The sequence below is a fragment of the Pecten maximus genome, chromosome 6 (assembly GCF_902652985.1).
Source record: "Pecten maximus chromosome 6, xPecMax1.1, whole genome shotgun sequence".
Lineage (NCBI taxonomy): Eukaryota > Metazoa > Mollusca > Bivalvia > Pectinida > Pectinidae > Pecten > Pecten maximus.
This window is the reverse complement of record NC_047020.1, coordinates 13,839,263-13,866,543: the sequence shown is the minus strand read 5'-3', so window position 1 is coordinate 13,866,543 and position 27,281 is coordinate 13,839,263. Positions and strand designations below refer to the sequence as shown.

The following is a 27,281-nucleotide window of genomic DNA, read 5'->3' as shown; positions in this document are numbered from 1 at the left end:
TTTTCAGGTGAATATTAATATACTATTTTCATTGATTCCAGAGACCCCGTTGAAAAAAGAGATTTAGAGGTTGCACTTAGTCCTTGATCTCACTAAATGTGCGAGTGATCTGAAAGAGCCGTCCTAATCCAGAGGACAACATGCATTTTCATTTTAAATGCTTAATGACCACGTACAAAATTGTGAACAAGGACATATAGACAAGATAAAAACAGTGTTGCATTTATATGTTTATTTATAAAATGTAGGATATCATTAAGACTGATGCGTAACTTTCACTTAGGATTGCGATTTAGCCCGGATTTGACCTATATTTATATAGTAGGTGTCGTCGATGAAACAGAAGACACTTATTCTTCCGGAACACCTGATTATATTTTCTTTGTACTTTTTCTGGAGTCTCCATGCAAATCTATATTTTAGTTTATATGTTGCCATCGTTTAAAATGATTTAAAGAATTATGACAACGTTATTGTGTCTGTGTTGCTTTGTATTTGTCTGAGTAGTCAACATGACATAACTGTGTTGTGTCCCACTGACTCTAATATAGCTGTATAACCAATTTCGCTGCCGTAGCAATTTAAAAGGTTGAATTGAATAATTTTGTAGTTCTCTACCTATATACGATGGGAAATAGAAGGCAATCATGATATCACTTCGATTTGGTTTGTATATTGAAAATTATACGCCAACATACAATTTAATATCAATACATCGACTCGGCAACATCGATTCATTGTAAAACTAATATATTTGGTTTATCCTTCACAGCAGACCCGCTATAAATACACTGTTGTTTGTAACTGATCCTATATGGAGACTGTACATGCATATATGACAAAGGGGGATGCATTAACCACAAATACATGTATCAAATATTAAGGTACATTTCCTCAGCAGTAACATTTCCGAATGAACGTATACGCCATGTTGAATATCATCTATACTTAAGACATTCTAATTTCCTGATCGAGTTCCAGCTAGTATTTTGGTTTATATAAGGATCAAGACGTATGCAACGTGCCCTAATCGGTAATTGACATAATCTACTTTTTACACAGACGCTGTATTAGTCAACGACGCGTCTGGTGACAGCACAGTTTGAGCGCGAATCATGTTGTTGAAATACGAAGAGGCATTCTTTAACAATGTCTGTGGATTTCCCATTTCTAACACCCTTCCGGCTTCCATGACGATTATGACGTCACAACCTAGGACGGTGTTGAGTCTGTGGGCAATCGTCAGGACGGTACAGTCAGAGAAGCAGTCCCGGACAGTCTCCTGAATCAGAGCATCTGTGGACGTATCGATGGACGCTGTGGCCTCGTCTAGAACAAGGATCTGGAATGCATTTTATATTTTTTCTTGAATACATATAATGTGTAGTAGAAAGGGATTTAGCCTCAGAGCACACACCTAGGCATAACCTTACACTGAAAGTCAATGCTGGTCTTTTTTAATCAGATAATCGAAAAATCATCTGTTCAAATAATAAAATAACCATTGCAAATGTAGAATATCAAAATCATTTTTATGCTTCATTACTGTTCACAGAGACAAAGAAATGCATGGCAAAATTTCTATTTGGTTTTTCATAAATGCGTAGTTAAAATTCGACAATAGCATGAACACCTGAATGGCACATATGACTACGGAACGGAAAAGGGGCGAGATTGTTCTTATTGGTATAAATTTCATACTTTCTAATCTAATCTTCATACGATTGGTAAAAAAATATCTATATACTCATGTTTCGTGTTTAGAAAACACTGTAAACATTGTGCTTAAGACATAATAACCATTGTGACCTCAGAATGCCCCAATGTTAAATAATGTCCTTTTATTCATGTATATATTCTGGAAGTTTCATATCTTATCAATGAAACAAATACGAAAATTTCGTTCGGTTGATATGGTGTTATACTGACCCGGTACAATCTAAAAAATTTGAAGTCGGGCTTCGCCATCGGTAAATGTTTGATTCTACCAGGTCGGTGCATCATAATGTACAAATTACGATTAAAATACGGAAAACACAAAGCAAAAACATATTTTTATTAAAACAAATCAACTGACCAATGAAGAAGGACGGCACAAACAACACAAGGTATTTGCACTTTTCAATACAAATCAAGAGTTAGAGTAGAGACGAAAGTGAATCAATAACAGAGTACAAGTATCAAATTAAGATAAGTATAAGGGGATTTTGCTTGTTTGCAGATTCACATTTCTATTTTGACTTTGAAATATTTTCCTACCTTGTTCTGACGCAAGATCGCACGCGCCAAACATATTAGTTGCCGCTCTCCAACAGAGAAGTTTTCTCCGTTTTCTTCGATGGTCAAGTCAAGGTAAATAGGATTCATCTAATGGATAATAAACATAGTTATTTTAACCAAATTGTTACTATTTTGTTGTCATCGATATCTCCCACCAGGAAAGTTATTCTTGACGAGATAACCGATCGTAAATTACCATGTATGATAACTGTGAATGTTTAGCCAAGTACATTTAACATCGAAAGCTCTTTTATGTATCAATGCATACCATTTCCTTCAAATGGACCTGGTCCAGCGCTGTCCAAATCTCTTCGTCTGTTTGCTTGTGAAAAGGATCCAGATTGTATCTGTAAACGTGACACATAAATGTAATATCTAAGTTTAAGCCTGAAGTTGAAACTGAAGAAATATGTCGATCATGTATTTTAAACGTGTTAGAAAACGTTCGATATTGGTGAAGTGGCTGTGTTTGAGATGTTGACATGGGGTTGCATAACACGATTGTTTTACTACATCGGTTGCATAAATTATTTATAAGTATTACCCACACCACATTTACCACAAAGAAGAATTATATATGTTGGTAAACTGTTAGGCGTTATACGTATTAAATGCCATACAATGTCGGGAATCCTTAAGCAAAAGGGTGTGCTCTTGCCTAAGTGTACCAGCAAACAGGACAGGGTCTTGTGGAATCGATGCCAATTTCGAACGAAGGCGTTTTCGAGATATATTTCCAATTTCGACACCATCAATGATCACGTGCCCTCCGGATAGATCAGTCAACCTGAACAGCGCAGCAGCCAATGAGGACTTACCTGTATACATAAGTTTTTGTTATTAATCAATTCAGACAAGCTCAAAATAAGACAACTAAAGTATTTATCAATGGGGACGAATTAAAATTAAAATGAGACACCTGTAGTATTTATCAATGGGGATGTACTCAAATCAAATTGAGACTACTACATCATTTATCAGTGTGGGCGTACTCAAATCAAAATTAGACTACTACAGTACTTATAAAAGGAGACGTACTCAAATAAAAAATAGTCAATATAGATGTTATTTTCAGAAATTAACCTTTTAACCTTTTAACAAGAGCTTTATATCTTATCTTGGTATTAGAGGAGGAAAGTCAATATGGGTGACAGATCTACTTGGCTTTATCAGTAGCAGCTAAAAGTCAAACATAAAAGGTGACGTACCTGCTCCTGTGCGGCCAACAATGCCGACTTTTTGTCTGGGAAGGATGTCGAAGCTGATGTTTTTGAGTACGGGATCCATGTCAGTGCGATATTTCATCTCCACATTTGAAAAGACTATCCTTCCTTGACTTGGCCATTTGCTGTCGACTTGTAAAGTCTCAGTTTCCTTTTCTACCTGGATTTTCTAGATATAATTATAAATAAAACCTCAAAAAAAAAAAAAAATCAAAGAAAGTAAATTTCAATTATAATTGCGCTGTCTTTAAAAAAAAGAAACCAAGTGCTGTAACGCCAAAACACGAGGATAAACATCGCACTATGATATAAAGATACAACAACACTACTGCCATCGCGTATAACCTTAAATATGGTATATGATTATAACATCTTTGTTTCCAAAGTATAGACCTGTATATCGCGTATATAATTATAACACCTTTTAATGTATAAACCTGTATATCGTATATGAAAAGCATGCTTTTTAAAAGTCTGTATCACGAAAAACAAACAAAGCGCATAAAGGAAAACCTTGCTAACTTTCTAGCAATATTCCTATTGAATGATATGAAATATACCGTTATCAAATAATGGAAAGGCTTTAATAAGATTTAATGTATCTGTGTACCTCATATTCATGGATACGTTCGATGGATGTAAACGTAGCTTCCACTTCAGTAATCGTACGGCTGAAAAACTGGATAAGCGATGTCATCTGAAACCAGATCATGAAGACGCAAATTATTTAAATGACGATACCTTTAAGACGTAACGTTAAACGTTATCAAAGAAGAATTATGAATTACTTGTCTGTATACACAGCACCCTGTTTTGCTATTTCCATTTCCATTCCATTACACGCTAACTTTCGTTAAAGTCAGATAGAGCATAAGAATAGTGCCTGATGTCTAAAAAGTATTCCAATGATTTTGTTTCTTAGCGTGTTCTTTTTCATACGTCCACCTCTCCCTGGCTACAGCGTTACCTCTAGTCTTTGAGCGTTACCCAAGGTAAAAGGGTAATGTGATCTGTCCCCTAGCTGGGAAAAGTTTATAAAATTGGCACCTCTTGTTTTCTGTCTAACGATTGACAACTTAAATTGCCGGGTTCATCCTTCTCAGCCGAATTGTGTGTTAAACTCCTGTGTCTAGGGGTACAATTTCAATGTGATAACACAATTAGATCAATAATTCTTGAATAGTGTCATTAAATGATTTTATGGCGACAATAGGACATACTAATTGTAACAACGCCAAACGAAATATGTATATCCTGTAGTTAGACTTACGTTTATACACATAGTCAGAGACAGGGCTGCCAAAGCCGGCGATACGGCATCCTTGGTGGACACAACGATGATTGTTGTAATCACTGCCAGCACACTTCCCCCAATATCCATTCGAAGGCTCATCCACCGCATGCTCGAATCAAACAGGAGCATTCCCACTGAAGTCATGTCCGAGTATTGTTGACATCTTTAATTCAAATATTTCAAATTTTAGCGCCGCTATGTCTTAAGGGGTATCTATATGTAAGAACGGTTAGAAATTTTAGAAGAATTAATGTCGCTGTCTTTGAACAGAAATAACTGTAATTGATTCTTAGTATGCATGGTACCTAATTTTAGTCTTGTGATCTGTGAGTTTTGCCTAAACATGCGAAAACAGGCATGTTTCAGCAGCACATTACATATCTACCTTGTGTGGATCACATACATTGCACAAAACACCCATGCCACTATGTTCACAAGTGTTTTGTATCATGTTATAGAGAGTTATGTTACCGAAACCTTATAGAATAGGATTCACCAGAGCTAATTATGTTTTCCTGAACATGCATTTTCGCACATTTTGCTAAAATAGCCAAACACATTAGGAAATTACATGATAAATCCAAGCTCAGATTAGATCACGTTAGACATGATGCAAACTAAGAATTGATTAAGTTATTTCTGTGTTTGCCCGAGTAGCGAAAGATAGGCTTAAAATTTTAAAAATTGATATACATTTTGATATATTTCATTTTCCCCCAAGCAACAAGTAGAAATCCGTATCAAAATTGGGTACATTCAGTACCAGACATCGACCCCGGAAGCGCCCGATTTACACCAATTGATCTACTTTTAATTAGCGTACTTGTTACTTCTGCTGCGTGATAACTTCTCTGGCTGTGACGTCACAAATTCAACCTCCGGAAGTCAGCATGGTAAAATTAAAGTAATAAAAAGTAATATAATTGTAGCTTATATTTACATAGAACGACCGAAAGCAAGGTATATTTCATATTATATTTACATTAGATAAGTGCTTTAATGCGCATTCCAGTCACGGTTCACCTTATACAGGTTTGGGTTTATCATATTGTTTCTGACATAATCCAGCTGTTGTTAGTTTTGAATTAGTTTAGAGTGCCGTTATTTATCACTATTTGTTGCATATTAACCTTGTTTAATCTGTGAATTAGTCATTATTTTGGCTATGTATTAAAAAATGTTGACGAATTTTATATTGAACACTTATGATAACAACATCTGTAAAGATCTTTGGTTCCAACAAACATTGTTCAACCTGATCGAATTCTGCGACTTTGTATTCCTAAAAAATCAATAAAAGAATTTCAAACTTTCCGAGTTGACAAAGATGGGACATTTTAGATTGAGTTCATGGTGAAAGATATCAATAGGCTCTTCATTTTGTGAGTTTCATGTGACCGAAGAATAATCATTATCTTTGAGGGTTGCAATTTGGAAAATGCCATATGTTAAATTTGAATCGTCTTACCATCATGTAAATTTATAAATAGTTATGTAGTGAATACACCCGTTTTTAATATATTATAAAACATGACGGGCCGCATATATCACGACAGGCATATCACGCACTTCTAATAGGGTTCAGATGACCGCGTTGAACTTGTGACGTCACAGCTTTGGGACACTGAAACGGGGTCATTGCTGCAAGGCAACTGGTGACATTTCAAGAAAGATCATGATTTCCTTGTCGTTTTATGAAATGTGTATTTTCAAACTTAATATTGTTAATCATTGCGGGTACACTTTATTTACACTAGCTCATTGGTGTCATGTGAACCAATGACGATTTTTGTTATCCTTTTGGCAAAAGACTGACAATTTTATAACGTTATCCTAGGTCTTCGTACGGGCATCTTTGCATGAGCAAGGGACAGCATGAAAACAACATATTTTGCAGTGAAATTATAAAATGCCGATGCTGAAAAAGTAACTGATTGTCAGGGACTGACCGATAGTTCTTTGGTAAGGCGCTGAGATTTTGTCAAATGCCTACATGTGTCAATCATTCGGCCTCGTAACTTACCCTTTCATAAAGAAGTCTTGCTGCGAGTACGAAACAATGGTACTAAGTCCACTGCATGATGTAGTCATATGACTTAGAAGTGGCGACCTTGCAACGTTTTCAAGGCGCTTGAAATTTCGGACAGGCACAGACGCTATAGTTTTGATAATATAGAAGTAGAATACAATTGCAACAACTGCAATAAGGAACAAAGGGAAATTGTATGCCGTGGTGACAAGGGAGATAGCACACATGATGATTCCCTGAAGTAGAATGTCCAATGTATGCGGTATAAATATATCAGCTGCAAAAGAAAAGCGAATTATTTACACTCATGATAAAATTTGCCCAGATAAACGTTTATGGTGATGCTATAATTTTGATTAATGCAACTTTTCGATACAACTATAGCAAAATAATGATATCAAAAAATCTAAACCACTATTTTGATATCAAGATAAATTCTTTTATTTCACAAATATACACTTTGGATTAGTCAATTTACCAATCGAAGGAAAAATAAATTCAATAAGCTCAAACCTAGAAGCAAAAACAAAATTGGCATAAATATTGATGTTTGTTTATGGTAATGGTCATGTTTCCATTCCCTTTCACCTTTTATGAATAATTTATCATGATTTGCTATATGAATTACGAAACACCTTTCCCAATTGTTGTCAGAATGACGAATTGATATTGTAACCACCGGCACATTTATCTGCACCAGGACATGCCCTGATATATAAACCAACCGTCTTCTATGTCTCGAGAGAACCGATTTATGATTCTACCCGGCGGATTTGCGTCAAAGAACTGCATCGGGGCACTCATCACTCTCCTCACGGCATTGTTATGTAAGGTTTTAGAAGCCCTGATCATTACCTGCATAACATACAAAATAAGGTTTACTGATAAATGTTGACGTTATTTGCCGTACTGCAAAGATACATTTACATATTTAAGCTATTTAGATATGTCGACAAATTTTGATATATATAAAGAACCTTCCTCTGCTACCTTGATGGTGTGACAAAGAAATATCCAACCCAAGGTGTGATGTTCATTGTTGTCTAACCCGAGGCTCTGTTGAGAGTGAAACAAGAATATTATCCTGAGGGTAAGAGAGTTCTTTGTCACGTCATGATTATTTATCTCCCATCAGACAATTTTTACTACACAAGTCAAGAGGGTCCAGTTTTTCCATTACTGAAAAAAATATATTTCAATACAACATAATGCTGATGTGATGTAATCAAATTGTTGTCGTGATGTCATTTAATTGTCTTCCTGACGTCATTGTATGATTGCCTGAACGTGCACTCTGCCATACTCTAGGGGTGACAAATAATCGCACCCCAGAGACTGACAGAGAATCCTAAACTAGTAAACCGGGACATGAATCTATAAAACTGAAGCGAATAACCGGAGTGGTATTATTAAATTAATTTTATTATTAAAATTAAGATTATTTTCGAAATTCCATAATACGGGGAAGACATTTTAAAATGGTTATCATTTATATTGGAAGTGTTTATGTTTTCACGCATTGGATTTTGTTGTTGTTCGGCAATATTAAAATATAGAAAGCAAATATCTATCACCTTTTTCGTTATATTCAAGAAACAAAATAAAATCCACCAGCGATTACTTACTATGCCAGCCATCACTCCTTTCAATATTGCTAGTCCAATTATCCCAAGTGTAGAATAAATATAAACAGTCAAATACCAGTCTGTTTTTTCTAGTTCTTCCTCCACCTCCAAGGAGGTAGTTAGGTTGATTGTCTGTAATGGATGTTTGGTGAAATTCTCCATATCCGATAAGTTTGTTCTAGTGTCCGTAAATCCGAACGGAACGGTTACTTGTTCTTGAGCATTCTGAAAATATTTAGTGACCTCTGCAATACCTAACTCAGTGAAACTACTATATCTATTTTATGACAATATCATACAGCGCTTTCATAAAAGGGGGAGGGGGCAAACGTTTTTGAAATATTAAGGCTAGTACACAATCCCCCGTGAAGGGTACAACAGTTCATGTACTAGAAATATTTCCGTATTGTCTTCTATTAGCTATCAATCTTTACCCAGAAGTTGTGGTTCTCACCATTCTATAACCGCTATATATGTATAATTCGTTTAATATGATTAAAATAATAATAAACAGTACATGATATGAAAGCTACAAATCAGTTGTAACCTTTTAGAGAATAGTAATGGACTTGTGTAATAGCAGCTTCGTCGAATTCGGTGGAAGGGAGAGATGGTAAATTTTAAAGAATTGTTTCTTATTGACAAAATTGATTCTTTTTTCTTTTATCACTTTGAGTTGTGCCTACCCGCTGCCTAATCCAGATTCCAAGCCACCATTCAGTGAACGCGACTGACGAGAGTGAACATACATAGAGTACGAGCACAAACACTAGTACTAGTTTGCCTCCTGCTGCACGGACGTAGCTCATGTATGTTTCCATGCTGATTTCCCCAATCTTGGACGTCTCTCTGTCTGTGAGAACCCCTAAAAATGACCATACAAGGCCGGTCAGTTACTTTCTAAATAATATCGCATCTTCGATTTGTACACTTCAGAACTTTGAATGAGGAACTACTTTCAATGATAAAAATTGGTAATATGTAATTTTGATTGAGGTGCATAAAAATGCAATATAAAAAGTAAATTATTTGATCTATTACCAATATCAGATAAAGATACTTTCTTAGATTTAACCAAATTAGTTTGATCTTAACAGGTATTTTAAGGCCACTATGATCACTGACAAGTACTAGAAGGACAGCTACTGTTTAATTTATTTTTTCGCTGTACTTATTTTTATCAGCAATTTGTACTGTAATGATCTAGTATCTTATGTCTTTTGTACATCATGAAGTGCAATATTAAACTTACTTCACCAACATTAATTGCAAGCATGTATCCTTTATTCCATTGATATTTACCTTTCATATACTTGTCATCGCAGCTACATGTAGGATCTTCATGTTTCGATCGTGTGGTAATACGTGTATCATCCGGTCCTAAATCTATACTATCGCCGTCGTCTGATGAATAATCGTCTGTAGTACAAAAATGATAATATCTATATGAAGTACATTTTTAGGTATTACACATGATTATGTTCATGTGAAATAACAAAGCTATCATTTTATGCCTATTTACAAATAATATGTATTCCTTTCCCATTCCCTACGGCTGTTTGGGTGAACTTGCACTTGTCACTCTACAAGGCGCGATTAACCTGACCTTCATAGACAAAATCATGGCCTCTCTATGCACGTACTACTCGGTCTCACGGACCACTTTTGACATTTGGGTAGGAAGTCGGTCTAGGTGTATTAAAAGGAAAACTAACGATGTTTCAAACCTGGGTTCAAGGTGGGCGAAATGGGAGTCAAGATTTGCAAGGATTGATCGAGATAATTTCAGCATTGCGCATGAGCGTAGGAATGATTCCCATTTTGAAATTAACATAGACCTTGATGATGCTTCTTTTAGCTGAATTTCAATGGCGAGGTGTGCTTTGCTAACGTCCGTACATCAGGACTTTCTGCATTAAATCATATTTGTGATTCCCTGATCAAGGCTAAGACCAAATTAATGAGAGTTGTAGAGCTTTGGCGAACGTTTTTTGTCATTTTGAATTATATATTTTTTTCGTAAATGCAAATTTATTTTTTATATCTAACTTCAATATATCTTACTTTGTAAAACTCGTTACTATATCACGTAAACTGATGGGTATTGTTAATATATTATAAGATTCAATCCTATTCAACCAAAAATGTTGATATTTCTATTTTGCTATTTGTGGTCAGAAGGAAAATTCCGTCCAGAAAATCCTGATCGTTTGGCCGTCTGAAGAATTCAACAATTACTTCATCAAATGAACAAGTTAGTTAGCATGATTATCAGCACATAACTAACAACATCTGAGGATATCTTACCTTTATCACATGTAGTGTCCAAACTGCCAATTAACTTTGAGTAATTTCCTTCCTCGGCTAGCAACGTCTCGTGGGTTCCATGTTGGACTATTTCACCATCGACCATAACGTAAATTTCATCACAGTGCTTTAAATACTGCAGCATATAACAATATATAGATCATTAATACAGGCTGCTCTTCCCTTATTCCTAGCTGCTTTCAAGATTATTATCTCCATGTATAGTAACGTCATCGTTGTTAAAATTTAACAATATTCAATAATGTAAATGTAAATGTAATGCATTTTTCATATACGCAAAGATGCTATTTAAAATCGAGTTGACACCGAGATGTAAGAAAGTGTCTAAATGTTTACCTGGAGTTGGTGAGTCACTAAAACGACGGTTTTATTTCTCAAAACTGAATCAATGCATTTGTGGAACAAGTGCTGCCCAACATGGCCGTCAACGGCAGACAGCGGGTCATCCAAAAGATAGATGTCACTGTTATTGTAGACGGCACGTGCAAGGCTCACGCGCTGTTTCTGGCCACCACTTAAGTTTACTCCTCTGTCACCGATCTGGAAAAGAAGCCAGATTTATTATTTTTTGTCTTTGTTCGAGTATCATTATTAAACTTTTATTCAGCATGTGGTATAACTTTGTTTACCCTATAACTACGCTTGTTTCACAGCTGATATGGCACGTGATGAGATTCGTAACAGCGTGTTATTGCTTTCCTACCACGGTGTGTTACCATTTTTAAAGTCTCTGAACGGTCGTTTCTGACCTCCAACAACTCCAATTGGCTAACCTCCTATCAAATAACAGTGTTGTGTTAATAGGGCGTAAATAACAACAAACCAATTTATATCATCATTTTATTCAAGTCCACACTTAACAGTTTCATTACCTCTGTCATGTCACCATTAGCTAGAGTACGCAGATCAGGCTCCAAACTACAGGCATGCAAAACCTTCGTATACCTGAATGGAAGATAATTTGGACTTAGAGTGATGAAATAACGACAAACGTGGAAATGTACAAAATAAAATATATAAATTAGTAAGTCAACAATATTGTGAATTCGACAAATTATAGGTTTCAAGCAGTGACACCGTTTTGAAGTTTTGAAATTCCAATCAGGTAAGAATTTGCAGGGGGGGGGGGGGGGGGGGGGGGGGGGTAGCATAATTATGATGTGAGCATTTATTACATCTAGTAAAACTAAATTGAGATCACAAAGACATCACAAGTATTTGAGTAAGAAAGTATTTGATCATGTAAGCATATTTAATTACTATCATTAAGCATATTTAATTGCTAACTTTAAACATATTATCAATTCGATTACGGATTATGCTTCGCATATTGATCTACTCCTTTATTTCGAATCCTTCACATCACATATATTAGGATATACTCACAATATATGTAAGTCAAATAAAAAAAATAAATGAATATTCAAGTCGTGTTCCCGGGGTTTACCAGTCTTGTTTATAGGGTTGTCCGAAGAGAATATTTTCCCTCAGTGTCCCGTTAAATATCCAGGCCTGTTGCGCTGCATATGCCACCGTACCGTCAACAGCAATATGGCCGGAAATCAAGGGCATCTAGTGTTCAAATATTTTTTTTGAATTAACTTTCATTCAAAATATGACAATCGTGGTCTGGATTAAAATGTTCAGTGTCTGTCTGTGTATTTTAAATACTGTTCGTAAACAAGACATTGTAAAGTCGCACCAATTTAACACCTTAATCGATGACAACTAGAACCTATTCAAACATATATAAAACTTGATGCCACGATTCAATCTCCATTACTACATAGTCTAATTAACACAAGTGTACGTTTTTTATGTTGGCTTGCGAGGGTTGAGTGGAAGGTGTGTTTGCTTAACTACTACATCAATTATCAGATGGTGCATTCCCGCAACAACTTACCCTACCGATGACTGCTTGTAACAAAGATGATTTTCCACAGCCGACAGTTCCACAAATTCCGATATGCTTCCCCTATATACAAAGTACAAAGTCGTAAGCTAGATTAGTAGATAAGTAACGAGTGGAACTTATAAAATTCATAATAATTGCATCAGGAATTCTGTGTGTTTGTATACTGCTTAAATCAAGACTGTCTTGTAACTGAGGTAGCTTCAATGTAAACTTGTAAGGAAAATGAACCTACTTGATTGAATGTAACAAGGCTTGGTTAATATATTAATCAGGAGATAATTACATGTTGGATACGTTTATTTGGCAGTCTTGTTTCTGGGTTTTGTTTCAGTATTTTGGGGTTTTCTGGTAGTTTAAAGATGTCCTCTGACTCGTCTAACACCAAATAGTAAGGTTAGTCCTGGTACATCCGTCACACACTGTCATTGAGGTGCAATGCGGTTATAGCTTCATCCAAGCTCATAAATTTATTTCAGAGTTGTGACTGTGTCCAAAAACGGTTGGTGCTTTTGATATAACTGGTTAGTGTCACCATGACTCAACGCTATATCCGTTCGGTGTGCTAATTAATGACCATGTCACTGTTCGTTACGGTCTGTTTTTCGGAGGCATCGTGCACACTCGACCTTAAGTTCGATCATACAGCCTTCCAGAGGCAAAAATGCCTGAATCCACTAATTTCCTATTAAAATGTACCTGTTTACCTGTCTTTACGTATTGAAATATATGTGTGTACCACAATGTCTCTCTTATCGTTAGTGTCACATCCAGCTACCATTCCGCACTCTTTACCATTGTTTTGGACGTCATATGTTAACAAAATGCGCTTTGAAAATACCACAAAAGACTGCACAATGAATTACATGTACAAAAATAGTTGTGTATTAGAGATATTACGTAGTTGGTGGTATGGATATAAGTCGTATTACAACAGTGTATTAAAGAGACTTTAATTTATTTTAATGTGAGTCTATTTATAAAAGTGTATTTGAGAGACTACTTATTGTTTGTGACTTGAATGTACGTCTAGTTACAAAAGTGTATTAGAGAGATTAGACATTGTGTGTGATTTGAATGTGTTTGATATTAATGAAAGTTTAATTACAAAAGTGTATTTGAAACACTACCTATTGGGTGTGATATAAATGTAAGTTTAATTACAATAGTGTATTTATAAAGATTACTTGCTGTGTTTGATTTGAATGTAAGTTTAATTACAACAGTCTATGGGAGAGAATACATATTGAATGTGATTTGAATTTAAGTCTAATTACTAACGTGTATGAGAGACTACGCATTGTAGGTGTGAATGTTTTGAAAATATTTTTGCTTAAAAAATTGAACCACTATAGTATGAACCAATTATTATGAAAAATTTAAATGTATATTTATTTCAAAACAGCACTTCTATATTATCATTGTCTTATTGTAATTCTAAAAAGTTTATTCTGTTTATGCAACCTTCATACTAGAATAGATAAAGAGAATAACAATAATATAGCCTACAGCTTATCTTGGTCAGTGATAACTTATCTTAGTCAGTTATAACTTACCTTTGTATTTGATAACTTACCTTGGTCAGTGTTAACTTACCTTAGTAGGTGATAGCTTACCCCTGGTTAGTGATAACTTGCCTTTGTCAGTGATAACTTACCTTAGTCAATATTAGCTTACCTTGGTCAGTTACCACTTACCTAAGTTAGTGATAACTTACCTTGGTCAGTGATAACTTACCTTAATTAGTGACTACTTACCTTTGTCAGTGATAACTTACCTGGGTCAGTGATAACTTACCTTGGTCAGTGATGACTTACCGTGGTCAGAGATGACTTACCTTGGTCAGTGATGACTTACCTTAATCAGTGATGACTTACCTTAGTCAGTGATAACTTATCTTTATCAGTGATAACTTACCTTAGTCAATGATAACTTACCTTAGTCAGTGATGACTTACCGTGGTCAGTGATATCTTACCTTAGTCAGTGATGACTTACCGTGGTCAGTGATATCTTACCTTAGTCAGTGATATCTTACCGTGGTCAGTGTTATCTTACCTTGGTTAGTGATATCTTACCGTGGTCAGTGTTATCTTACCTTGGTCAGTGATATCTTACCTTAGTCAGTGATGACTTACCGTGGTCATTGATAACTTACCTTAGTCAGTGATGACTTACCGTGGTCAGTGATATCTTACCTTAGTAAGTGATATCTTACCTTAGTAAGTGAAAAATTACCTTAGTCAGTGATAATTTACCTTAGTCAGTGATGACTTACCTTAGTCAGTGATATCTTACCGTTGTCAGTGATATCTTACCTTGGTCAGTGATAACTTACCTTAGTCAGTGATGACTTACCGTGGTCAGTGATATCTTACCTTAGTAAGTGATATCTTACCTTAGTAAGTGAAAAATTACCTTAGTCAGTGATAATTTACCTTAGTCAGTGATGACTTACCTTAGTCAGTGATATCTTACCGTTGTCAGTGATATCTTACCTTGGTCAGTGATAACTTACCTTAGTCAGTGATATTTTAACTTGGTCAGTGATAACTTACCTTAGTCAGTGATAACTTACCTTAGTCAGTGATAACTTACCTTAGTCAGTGATGACTTACCGTGGTCAGTGGTATCTTACCTTGGTCAGTGATATCTTACCTTAGTCAGTGATGACTTACCTTAGTCAGTGATATCTAAACATGGTCAGTGATAACCTACCTTAGTCAGTGATAACTTACCTTAGTCAGTGATGACTTACCGTGGTCAGTGATATCTTACCTTGGTCAGTGATATCTTACCTTAGTCAGTGATGACTTACCTTAGTCAGTGATAACTTACCTTAGTCAGTGATGACTTACCTTAGTCAGTGATATCTTACCTTAGTCAGTGATATCTTACCTTAGTCAGTGATATCTTACCTTTATCAGTGATAACTTACCTTAGTCAATGATAACTTACCTTAGTCAGTGATGACTTACCGTGGTCAGTGATATCTTACCTTAGTCAGTGATGACTTACCGTGGTCAGTGATATCTTACCTTAGTCAGTGATATCTTACCGTGGTCAGTGTTATCTTACCTTGGTTAGTGATATCTTACCGTGGTCAGTGTTATCTTACCTTGGTCAGTGATATCTTACCTTAGTCAGTGATGACTTACCGTGGTCATTGATAACTTACCTTAGTCAGTGATGACTTACCGTGGTCAGTGATATCTTACCTTAGTAAGTGATATCTTACCTTAGTAAGTGAAAAATTACCTTAGTCAGTGATAATTTACCTTAGTCAGTGATGACTTACCTTAGTCAGTGATATCTTACCGTTGTCAGTGATATCTTACCTTGGTCAGTGATAACTTACCTTAGTCAGTGATATTTTAACTTGGTCAGTGATAACTTACCTTAGTCAGTGATAACTTACCTTAGTCAGTGATGACTTACCGTGGTCAGTGGTATCTTACCTTGGTCAGTGATATCTTACCTTAGTAAGTGATGACTTAACTTAGTCAGTGATATCTAAACATGGTCAGTGATAACCTACCGTAGTCAGTGATAACTTACCTTAGTCAGTGATGACTTACCGTGGTCAGTGATATCTTACCTTGGTCAGTGATATCTTACCTTAGTCAGTGATGACTTACCTTAGTCAGTGATAACTTACCTTAGTCAGCGATGACTTACCTTAGTCAGTGATATCTTACCTTAGTCAGTGATATCTTACCTTAGTCAGTGATGACTTACCGTGGTCAGTGATAACTTACCTTAGTCAGGGATGACTTACCTTGGTCAGTGATATCTTACCTTAGTCAGTGATGACTTACCTTAGTCAGTGATGACTTACCTTAGTCAGTGATATCTTACCTTAGTCATGGATATCTTACCTTAGTCAGTGATGACTTACCGTGGTCAGTGATATCTAAACATGGTCAGTGATAACTTACCTTAGTCAGTGATAACTTACCTTAGTCAGTGATGACTTACCGTGGTCAGTGATATCTTACCTTGGTCAGTGATAACTTACCTTAGTCAGTGATATTTTAACTTGGTCAGTGATAACTTACCTTAGTCAGTGATAACTTACCTTAGTCAGTGATAACTTACCTTAGTCAGTGATGACTTACCGTGGTCAGTGGTATCTTACCTTGGTCAGTGATATCTTACCTTAGTCAGTGATGACTTACCTTAGTCAGTGATATCTAAACATGGTCAGTGATAACCTACCTTAGTCAGTGATAACTTACCTTAGTCAGTGATGACTTACCGTGGTCAGTGATATCTTACCTTGGTCAGTGATATCTTACCTTAGTCAGTGATGACTTACCTTAGTCAGTGATAACTTACCTTAGTCAGTGATGACTTACCTTAGTCAGTGATATCTTACCTTAGTCAGTGATATCTTACCTTAGTCAGTGATATCTTACCTTAGTCAGTGATGACTTACCTTAGTCAGTGATGACTTACCTTAGTCAGTGATATCTTACCTTAGTCATGGATATCTTACCTTAGTCAGTGATGACTTACCGTGGTCAGTGATATCTAAACATGGTCAGTGATAACTTACCTTAGTCAGTGATAACTTACCTTAGTCAGTGATGACTTACCGTGGTCAGTGATATCTTACCTTGGTCAGTGATATCTTACCTTAGTCAGTGATAACTTACCTTAGTCAGTGATATCTTACCTTAGTCAGTGATATCTTACCTTAGTCAGTGATGACTTACCTTAGTCAGTGATAACTTACCTTAGTCAGTGATGACTTACCGTGGTCAGTGATATGTTACCTTGGTCAGTGATATCTTACCTTAGTCAGTGATATCTTACCTTGGTTAGTGATATCTTATCTTGGTCAGTGATAGCTTACCTTAGTCATTGATAACTTACCTTAGTCAGTGTTGACTTACTTTAGTCAGTGATATCTTACCTTGGTCAGTGATAACTTACCTTAGTCAGTGATGACTTACCTTAGTCAGTGATATCTTACCTTGGTCAGTGATATCTTACCTTAGTAAGTGATAACTATCTCTTCATAGTTCTTACCTTCCTTATAGTTATAGTTTCATGCCGTAGTACCAGTGACATCTTTTCTAGATAACATAATGTCACCATGAACGTGTTTATGAATTGTATACAATTAATGTCAAACGACGAAGAGCGGAAGTGAGATATTATAATATACTAGGACGTGATAGAGGAAATATGAACACTTACACCAAACATAATATTATAATCGACACTATTCAAATGCAATCATTGTAGTCTTGATTGAAAATAGTTTAATCTGGATGTCAATGTAAACTTGATTTATTTAACAACGATTGCGAAACAGTTTATACCAACTTATATTCATCACTCTTGTTGGCTCATCAACGTTAGCGACATGATATTCATTTAAAGCATATAACTATATATGTAGAGATGTGTGAGATGTACCTCCGTCATCTGGAGTGGTGCTGGCATTGCTATCCCACATAAACACCGTGTCTCGGAGTTCAATAGCATTCATGGAACATTCTACATCACGACTAGGTGGGATGAATTCGTCTTCCAACATGAAACGCTGTTATGATAAACATAAGTACTTTATAGTGTGTTCCTATGATTTTGTCAGATCGTTTTAAGTCAGTTCTTTTAAATTTTAATCCAATTTTCTGTTTCATAAATAAAGGTTGCGCAGTATGAAACATTAATTGTAGACCAAAGATATTATTAGAAGAAAAAGACAGGTTAATACCTTTATTCTTTGAAAACTGATCATGGTTTCTCCGAGTATCCGAACGGCGTACGGAACATAGAACAATCCATTCCGTATAAAGCCAAGAGTGGCGACAATAGAAAAACCCTGAAGAAATCGAAAATAATAGTAACCCTAGAAATAACGACTATCTGTAGCATTTTGCTATGTACATGTAAGTATATTTTTAAAATATCGCTGATGATAGAAAAATCAATTAATGAAATATTTCCTTAAATTTCAAAAACGTTGGTAAATCGTCAAGAAGCCATGTCTCTAACCTTCTTTTATCATTTACTTCAAAGGGTGATGGTATTTAGATAAATTCTATCGATGCTTTTCTTATCTCACCCTAGGGTTGAGAAAAGCTACAAGTGCTCTCTCCACGATCTCAGCAATAGTATGACGTTACGCCAGCAAATAATGACACAATGACGTCACGTTGATACTTCAATCACGTCATATAAGCATTGCCTTCCATCGATTTAACGTCGGTATAGGGTAAAAAGATTAGAGAAAAAAAAACATTCGTTCTGTTCGTAGTTAGACAGGGGGACCCCAACCCTCATGTAAGATACTTAATCTGCCAAAAACCGACATGTCTCGTGTTTGAAAGCATAAGAATATTCACCACGGGTTGGGATTTTCCCTGTCTCATCCCCACAAGGATGAACGATTCTACTCATCTACAGGATAGGAAAAGACAGAATAGTATGACGCCATAATTGTGAATTGTTCAAGTGACATGGATGTATTGTTTCCATGACGTCATGCAATTGTTGCTATGAATGGCGAATCCCCTTCTCGACTATGAGGTTTTGGGCTTTTGACAGACGAATTAGATTCATGTTTATTAGTAAGTATGTGTGAAAAATTATCAAACAGTGATCTGTCCCTTTGACAGCGTTATCTAAACCCTTATAAGAGTAAGGCTGACTAGCTCTTGGCAATTCTGGTGCTGTGCTAACTAGCCGAATCCTTCCACTCGGGTTCAGATATGTACTTTTTTCAAAAATGACTCAAATGCCCTCGTCATATGTGCATCAACAATTTCTTTATCATCAAAAGACCACTTAACAACTCGATATTTTTAAATAATCGCAAGCACAATTTAGATATTGGAATCGTTATGAAATTATGTGGACAACTCTAATTCAACAGATAAGAAAAACGAAAATAAATATACCTTAGATACTGTCAGTTCATTTCCAGCGTTTGCAAACAAGGCTATGGTGACTACAGTAGCAAGTGATGGTGTGATTGGCATGATGGCATTGAAAATCAAATTAAATATTGACGATCGTATCAGCGGTTTCGCCTCCCGTGTCCTTATATCTGTTCAAATAGAATATGTGGTTCGTTAAGTTATGATTTGTATTGGTATTTCATACTTAATACGTAAAATATATACTCTAAAGGAAAGATCCACTTGAAAAAGGGGCCTACTGCATTCAGATTTTGACATTTTGTTTGACACATTAAACCTTGAGGATCACCATGAGTCCTACAAGGACGAAATAGCTGTGTGATGTCCTTAGCATCACTTCCGAGACAGTTTACATCACTGACGAGTCATAGAAGGACAAAACAGAAGGTTAAACAGCTGTATGGTGTCGTTAGCATCACAGACGAGTAAGCTTACATCACTGACGAGTCATAGAAGGACGAAACATAAGAACGAAACAGCTGTATGATAGCCTTAACATCACTGACGAGTCATAGAAGGACGAAACAGTAGTATGATGTCGTTAGTATCACTGACGAGTCATAGAAGGACGGAACAGCTGTATGATGGCATAAACATCACTGACGAGTCATAGAAGGACGAAACAGTAGTATGATGTCGTTAGTATCACTGACGAGTCATAGAAGGACGAAACCGTTGTATGATGTCCTTAGCATCACTAACGAGTAAGCTTACATTACTGTCGAGTCATAGAAGGCTGAAACAGCTGTGTGACGTCCCTAGAATCACTAACGAGTCAGCTTACATCATTGACGAGTCAAAGAAGCTGTGCTGTTTCAAACTCTCTATGTGTAGGTGCTGATATTGTGTGTCATTTGTTGACCCTCAGACAATGTGTGTCTAAAGGTGCAGATATTGTGTATCTTTTGATGATACTCTGCCCGTGTGTACTAAATGTGCTAATACTGTGTGTCTTTTGTTGACCCTGTGACAATGCTCGTCTAAAGGTGCTAATATTGTGTATCTTTTGTAGAACCACCGAGAAAACATCCGTTCTCCCTCTTGAGACAGGCAATCAATGTACATGTAAACGAGTATTATATATGCTTTTATATTCTTGAATCAAACAACATCATGTCAGTACAATTAGTTCTTCAACAACATGTTGTACTAGCATCCCTCCTTTAAATATCCATATCTAACCGATATTTCGTGTTTCAAATGTATTATATTAATTACACCATTTGGTCATAGGTTTCCACTCCCATTTACAATTTATGTTTTTGATTTAGAAATGAATCAATTATTGTCGAACATTTCTATTTACTCTACTGTGGTTGTAATATACAGGAGAACATAGTTTTATATTAATTGTACTTACCCATACTTACCCATTATAGATGTTTTAAATGCTTCCTCCCATGCATACATTTTTATCAGCTTAATACTAGCCAAAACTTCCTTCATCTTTCGTATCTGTTAGCGACAACATCAATGTTGAATTACAATACTTTTATGGGAAAATGAGAACATATGAATATCTAACAAATATAACATATAATATGTTGACACGTTAAAACCCGCTGATACCATATTTTATTCCTCATCTAAACAAAGTGGAAAATGCTTTAGGGTCTCTGAGGGAGGTGATACCCTTATCTGTACGGCGAGTTTAACGCTTACACATGCACACATGAATAAATATAACAAACACGTAATCTGAAACTCCTCGCTATGCATATTTTTGCAAACCTATTTTTCATTTTTTTTGGGGGGGGGGGGGGGGGGGGGGGCAGCGAATTCCTTAGATAGTGTTGTATTTAATTATAGACAGATCCTTTGGGTATATAGTTCTGTAAGGCTGGATTAAAAGTTGTATGTGTGGCCGAGGCTTAAAGCATTCCATACCGTCAGATGGTGGTAACATTAGTACGTACCCTCATATCGGTCCAGATCAGCGTCCGTCGGCGTAGAACAGACATTATTTCGATAAGAACAGTCTAGAAGAAAACAGCAGATTTATGGTTGATACGACTAATACACGTTTGCGTTATTAGGGTCGGTGAAGCACGAAGAATCTTATTCCGCGATTACCGTACCTATTACTTTTTTGATACTCGACGAATACCATATCTTTTACTCATTTGATATTCAGTGCATACCATATCTTTTACTAATTTGATATTCAGTGCATACCATATCTTTTACTAATTTGATATTCAGTGCATACCATATCTTTTACTAATTTGACATTCAGTGCATACCATATCTTTTACTAAATTGACATTCAGTGCATACCATATCTTTTACTGATTTGATATTCGGTGCATACCATATCTTTTACTAATTTGACATTCAGTGCATACCATATCTTTTACTAATTTGATATTCAGTGCATATCATATCTTTATTAATTTGACATTCGACAAATCCTACAGTTTATATCTATTTTAATTTGATATTCAATCAATACCGGATTTATAATTAATTTTAAATTGAACAAATGACGAGAAGATAGTTTATGTACAACATTTAATCAATATTCATATCATCACATATAAATCTAATACACATAATGCTATTACACTCCATACATACATCCAGTTATCTATCTATAATCATCATACTACATAAAAACAAAAACATGTTTGGCATATATGGGGTAGACTCAGCCTAACACTTTTGGTGGTACTGTTCCCTCTCTTGGTTTAGGCAGTAAATTGTGTAGCTGTGCAAACAAAGTTTCACATATTACTACCAATTGTATAGCAGACTATACTGTGGCTGTGCGGACTGGCGGCGACAGATTACCACAGTACTGCAATATGGTTGACAGATTACATTGTAGCTGTGCAGGTTTCCCATGCGACAGATTACTACAATATTACGTCCAAATGCAAATATATGATCCGTAGGTGTACAAACTTGTTGTGACAGATTACTACGTTTATAGTATTGCAAACCTAATCCAGAGGAGGAACAACACCTTAGCCTGAAATTATCATTATATAATTAGTCCCTACCCCTTCTACTCAGACTGGCCGGCACATTGGGCTCTAGACCAGATGTAGGCAGGGTAGCTATGAGACATATGCATATAGCTTATAAAATGCCTCTAATATCAAATTATAAATAATATATGAGTATTTTTGGTAAAGTTTTTATGAGGAATAGCCATCCCTCTTAGTATCCGAATGAAAACAAGGCCATAACTCGGATATGTCATGTAAATGATTTAGCTGAGTACCCCAAAAATGCTATAATAATGTTAAGATTATAAAATATATTTGTATATACATTTGTACTGCACCATCAAATAGTCCTACACGCAAATACACAATATAGTAGGAATCTAAGTGTAGCCTGTATTCGTCCACTATAATGTTTGTAAAACTTAATGTTGTGTCGACCAAAACACGGTTCTATGGATACGTAGCTGTCAGTGCAATTTGAGCGTCCCTGATCGTGGATTGTGGTGTTCGTATGTACCTGCAATAAGCGTCGGAGGACCACCTACCCAGCACTTTGATAAGATGGTCCTCGATATGCACTGCTGCTGCAGATGTAGCCGCTCCTATTCGAAAGGAGTGCCCATTGTATAAGTCAGAGTTTATATTTAAGCATTCCAGTACATGCCGCAGTTTAGTAATGAAAACTGTTCTAGTCAAGGGTTGTCCGCCGACTGTCACAAATAATGGGTCTTTTGGGGAGGGCGTCTGCCGTTGGCGACTTTCCATATACTTGCTACATACACAATGCGGGCATACAAATTTGTTCGTTTTAAAGAGCTTCAACATGATTCCTTCTCTGAAAGGATCCGTTTTCGACTTTTTCAAATATAGAAGTACATAGTCGTTAGCGATTGTCATGTCCTCTACACAAAGATTGTCGTTAGAGTTAAAATTGGATTTCACCGTAAACTCGCCACATCTCAAAAACCCAAAAAAGGCTATTGTACAAGCAGTTTCTAACATGAGGTCACAAAAGGAGTTCGAGTTCTTACGCAGATAACCACATATATTTCTTAGAATGTTAAATGTAATTGGATATCTTGGTTTAACTGTTTTCACGCGCCCACGTTTCACCCCTCCAAGGACGGCCTGCATACGGGCTAGATTAGCATTACTAGGGTAAGGTATGTCTTTCTGTAAGCACATAAATCTAATTCCACATAGGTATAGCTTGATGGTTGCGTAAGAGAGGTTGCTATTGTGGCAGTGGGCCACAAAATAGATCAACATATCCTCTGTGACAGACATGTCACTGTAGTTCACACAAGCCATAATACCTGACATCAGGAGGAATTGAAGAAAGGTTTTGAAACCTGTGCTGTATGTTTGCCTTGTACTTGGGGCTATAGCATTCTCCCACAAGCCGTCTACAGTTCTTCGGAGTTCCACAAGATGTCCTTCGGATGTGGCACTTGGCATGGAATGTAGTCTGCTTCTGGGGCTAGTGTGCGGAACCGTGCCATCTGTAAACGAGACAGAGAGTCAGCTATCAAATTAAGTTTGCCAGGTACATGTGTAGCCATAACCACAAAGTTATTTCTAGCTGCGCACATAGTAAGACGCCTCATGAGTGGCATGATATGCGCCGATTTCGAGCGGCCTTTATGTAAAATGGCAACAGTCGCGATATTATCACACATAAACATGATTCGCAAGCCTTTCCATCCGTGTCCCCATATCATGGCTGCCACGACTATGGGGTACAACTCCTTGAAAGCTATGGATATCTCGTCCGTGCTATGAACATAATCCTGTATATTCGGTGGCCATGCCTGAGAGAACCACTGTCCCTGTAGGTAGCCCCCGAATCCTCTAGTTCCAGACGCATCTGTGTACAACTTGATGTCCTCTGTTGTAGTTATCTGTAGATCATAAAAAATGCCTACTCCGTTCCAGTATTGCAGAAAAGTTAACCACATTCTAATGTCCTCCCTACATTCGCTATTCAGTTTGACATGGTGGTGTAGGGCTTTCACAGTAGTCGATAACTTAATGATGTGTGATACGAAACTGCGTCCTGGGATAATAACTTTACTGGCAAAAATTAAATGACCTAATAGTTGAAGAAGTTCTCTCTTTGTACACGACTGACGGTTTTGAAATGATCGGAGTATCTCTGTATCTCGCTGAAGTTTGTCTATCGGCAGTCTAGCTTCCATTTTATGAGAGTCCAGAATGATACCTAGGTATCCTATCACTGTGTTTGGTCCGCAAGTCTTATGTAGAGCCATCGGTATATTTAGGCCATTGAAGATGACATACAACATAGACATATTTCTGTCACCACATTTTCCTGGTTCTTCAAATGTGATAAAATCATCCAATAGATGTAAAATATGGTCAAAGCCATAATTGTTTCTAGCAATCCAGCATATGGCTGTTGAAAGATTGTCAAAAATCTTGGGGCTGGACCGGCACCCAAAAGCTAGCTTAGTATAATAGTAGAAGCTGCCCTTCCAACCTATACAGTACAAGTGCAACTGTGATGGATGTATAACTTAACTTAAATGCGTCCGATATATCTGTTTTGCACATGGTAGTATCATTACCGAGTTGTTGGATAAGATTGATTGCGTCATCAATACGGACATATGATAAGGAACATTCTTCTTTGCTAATTAAGTCGTTGACACTAGGGTATTGTTCATCCTGATGTGGTGACGAAAGGTCTACTATGAGCCTTGGTTTCCCTGAATACTTTCCATAGGAGACACCGATGGGACTGACTCTACAAGAGTGAAAAGGCAGTTGTTTGTATGGTCCACACAGAAATCCTTTGCTTACTTCGCTCTCTACGAGTTTGTCCACAGTTATATCATCATTTATAGCTGACCTCAGGTTCTTACATACTTTGGTTGTCAGTTCTATATTTGTTATCATTGTGTCGAAACCATATGTCAGTCCGTCACATAAATAATTGACAAATTCGCGATCCGGATGTTCAACAAGTTCCTTTCTCAATCTGTCTATATTTATGGGTGTTGTGGCTTTGCTGGAGTTGTCTTTCTCCACTGGTTGATGGGGTAGTCATTGGGCCTCGTCACTGCGGGATCTTGCATTTAAGTTCTTACGGCACGACTTGGCTCCATGGCTGGTAGCTTTACATGTGTGGCAGATGTGTTTGAAATGACATCCTGTATCATAGTGGCATTTCCCATCATTAAAGTTATTGCAAACTTCAACTCCATCTATTTTGATTTTTGGACGTCCATATTTGTCCGTGTCCTTCGAGTTCGATCCTTGTGGTGAGCCGTTATATTGTTGCTGTGAGTTTTTCCCTGACCGCCTATTCTTTTGTTGGGGACAGAATAATGTGGAGTGAGTTGTGGACGAACATAATTGACATGCGTTCACTTTAGCGTTGCCAACCACCATGCTCAGGAATCCATTATCTTTCAGGCCCCAATTAACTTTCTGGTTATTATCCCTCAGTGCTGTGGCTGCTTTTAGGGCAAACTGGCAATGATAATCATAGAATTTCTGGCCATATATGTTGGATATTTCTATGATGTGGGCCTCGTAGATCTCGAGCTCTCCTCTTCTTTCTGGGAATTTCCCACACATTATCCGTTTAAACTTGCCAAAAGCAGTAATAAATTCCGAAATGGTCAATGATTTGTTTAGTCTCTGGTCTTCACTGTCGTTCGTGTTAATGTATATGCCCCTACGTTGGTGTTCTTCTGACCGTTCAGCGTCGTACTTTGGTATGAGGAGCGAGGCCAAATTAACGTAACGACCCTCAAGAATTTTCTTTTTATTAGCGTCGGACACAATATCAAGATGGGGAACCCTTTCAGATGATATGCCACAAGCTGTGTACCCACCTTGTACTCTGTCCGTTTGTGAGGTTCCCTCTGTGTCACGTCTCATCGCGGCGTACGCTGTTGATAAGTTGTAGCCTGATTCTGTTGCGTCATGTCTCGCTAGTATTCCTCGTTGGTCGTCTCGCGACCCGATCAGTGTCATTACGGTTTGTTGAAGACCCATGACGGTCTGTTGCATGCTCTGCATGGATGCCAGCATACTTTGAATGACGTCCGTATTTTGAGCACTGGGCGCCGCCATGTTGTTTTCTGTTTGAGCCGCCGTTTCCGGTGGGCTGGTATTACTGCGCGATAGTGGCGGACTTGTTGGCGTGCTGTTAGCTGGTCGCACCTCCGCGTCGCAATGTAGTCCGCCGTCTGTCCTTGCCGGGTCGGGCCCGTAATTGTTCGTGGGTTCAGTCTGCATAGGGTAAGCGATCGGACCATCGATTTCGTGCACGTCCACGTTCTCGGGCTGGGAATTTGTTTGACTCGTGATGACGGAGTTTGATCTTCTCGCGCTGCGTCCCGCGTTTTCTAAATACATGTTTTTTAAACCAGTCTTTGTGATGCCCGTATTAGGCGCAATAATCCCTATTTTCTCCAATTCTGTCCTTAATTGCGGCACTGTCCAATTTGCAGGGTTTGAGGAGTCCCATGGATTGTTTCTGGTTGTAGATCTGGATCTACGGCTAGCCATGGTAGGAGCTAAATCTACAGTTCAAAATCCCTCCTGGGCTACCGAACGCAAACTCAATTTAAGTGCGATGGTAGGGAAACAACACACATATCTTTGGCAATAAATTCCGTCTGTTCAGTCCAGGGTCCTTAACTATTTTTAGAGTTCCGACAGACTTATTGAC

The 27,281-nt window shown here is 37.1% G+C and overlaps 2 protein-coding genes across 2 annotated transcripts; both read right to left on the bottom strand.

The window, feature by feature from the left end:
- Positions 1-87: 87 nt before the first annotated feature.
- Positions 88-21,586, bottom strand: LOC117330048 (multidrug resistance-associated protein 5-like). Its single transcript, XM_033888268.1, has 22 exons — positions 21,542-21,586; positions 20,996-21,080; positions 19,605-19,753; positions 18,118-18,244; positions 17,725-17,771; positions 12,683-12,754; positions 12,227-12,351; positions 11,652-11,724; positions 11,116-11,319; positions 10,759-10,894; positions 9,754-9,870; positions 9,138-9,316; positions 8,452-8,676; positions 7,552-7,681; positions 6,821-7,103; positions 4,774-4,960; positions 4,114-4,200; positions 3,489-3,672; positions 2,939-3,098; positions 2,549-2,627; positions 2,260-2,367; positions 88-1,342 (listed from the first exon to the last, which is right to left on the bottom strand). Exons 1-22 carry the CDS (start codon positions 21,584-21,586, stop codon positions 1,055-1,057), a joined length of 3,090 nt encoding a protein of 1,029 aa, XP_033744159.1. The 3' UTR covers positions 88-1,054.
- A 2,396-nt stretch (positions 21,587-23,982) lies between these two features.
- LOC117330047 lies at positions 23,983-24,846 on the bottom strand. The gene has a single exon (XM_033888267.1). The coding sequence runs from the start codon at positions 24,844-24,846 to the stop codon at positions 23,983-23,985; it is 864 nt and encodes a 287-aa protein (XP_033744158.1).
- Between the last annotated feature and the right edge of the window lie 2,435 nt (positions 24,847-27,281).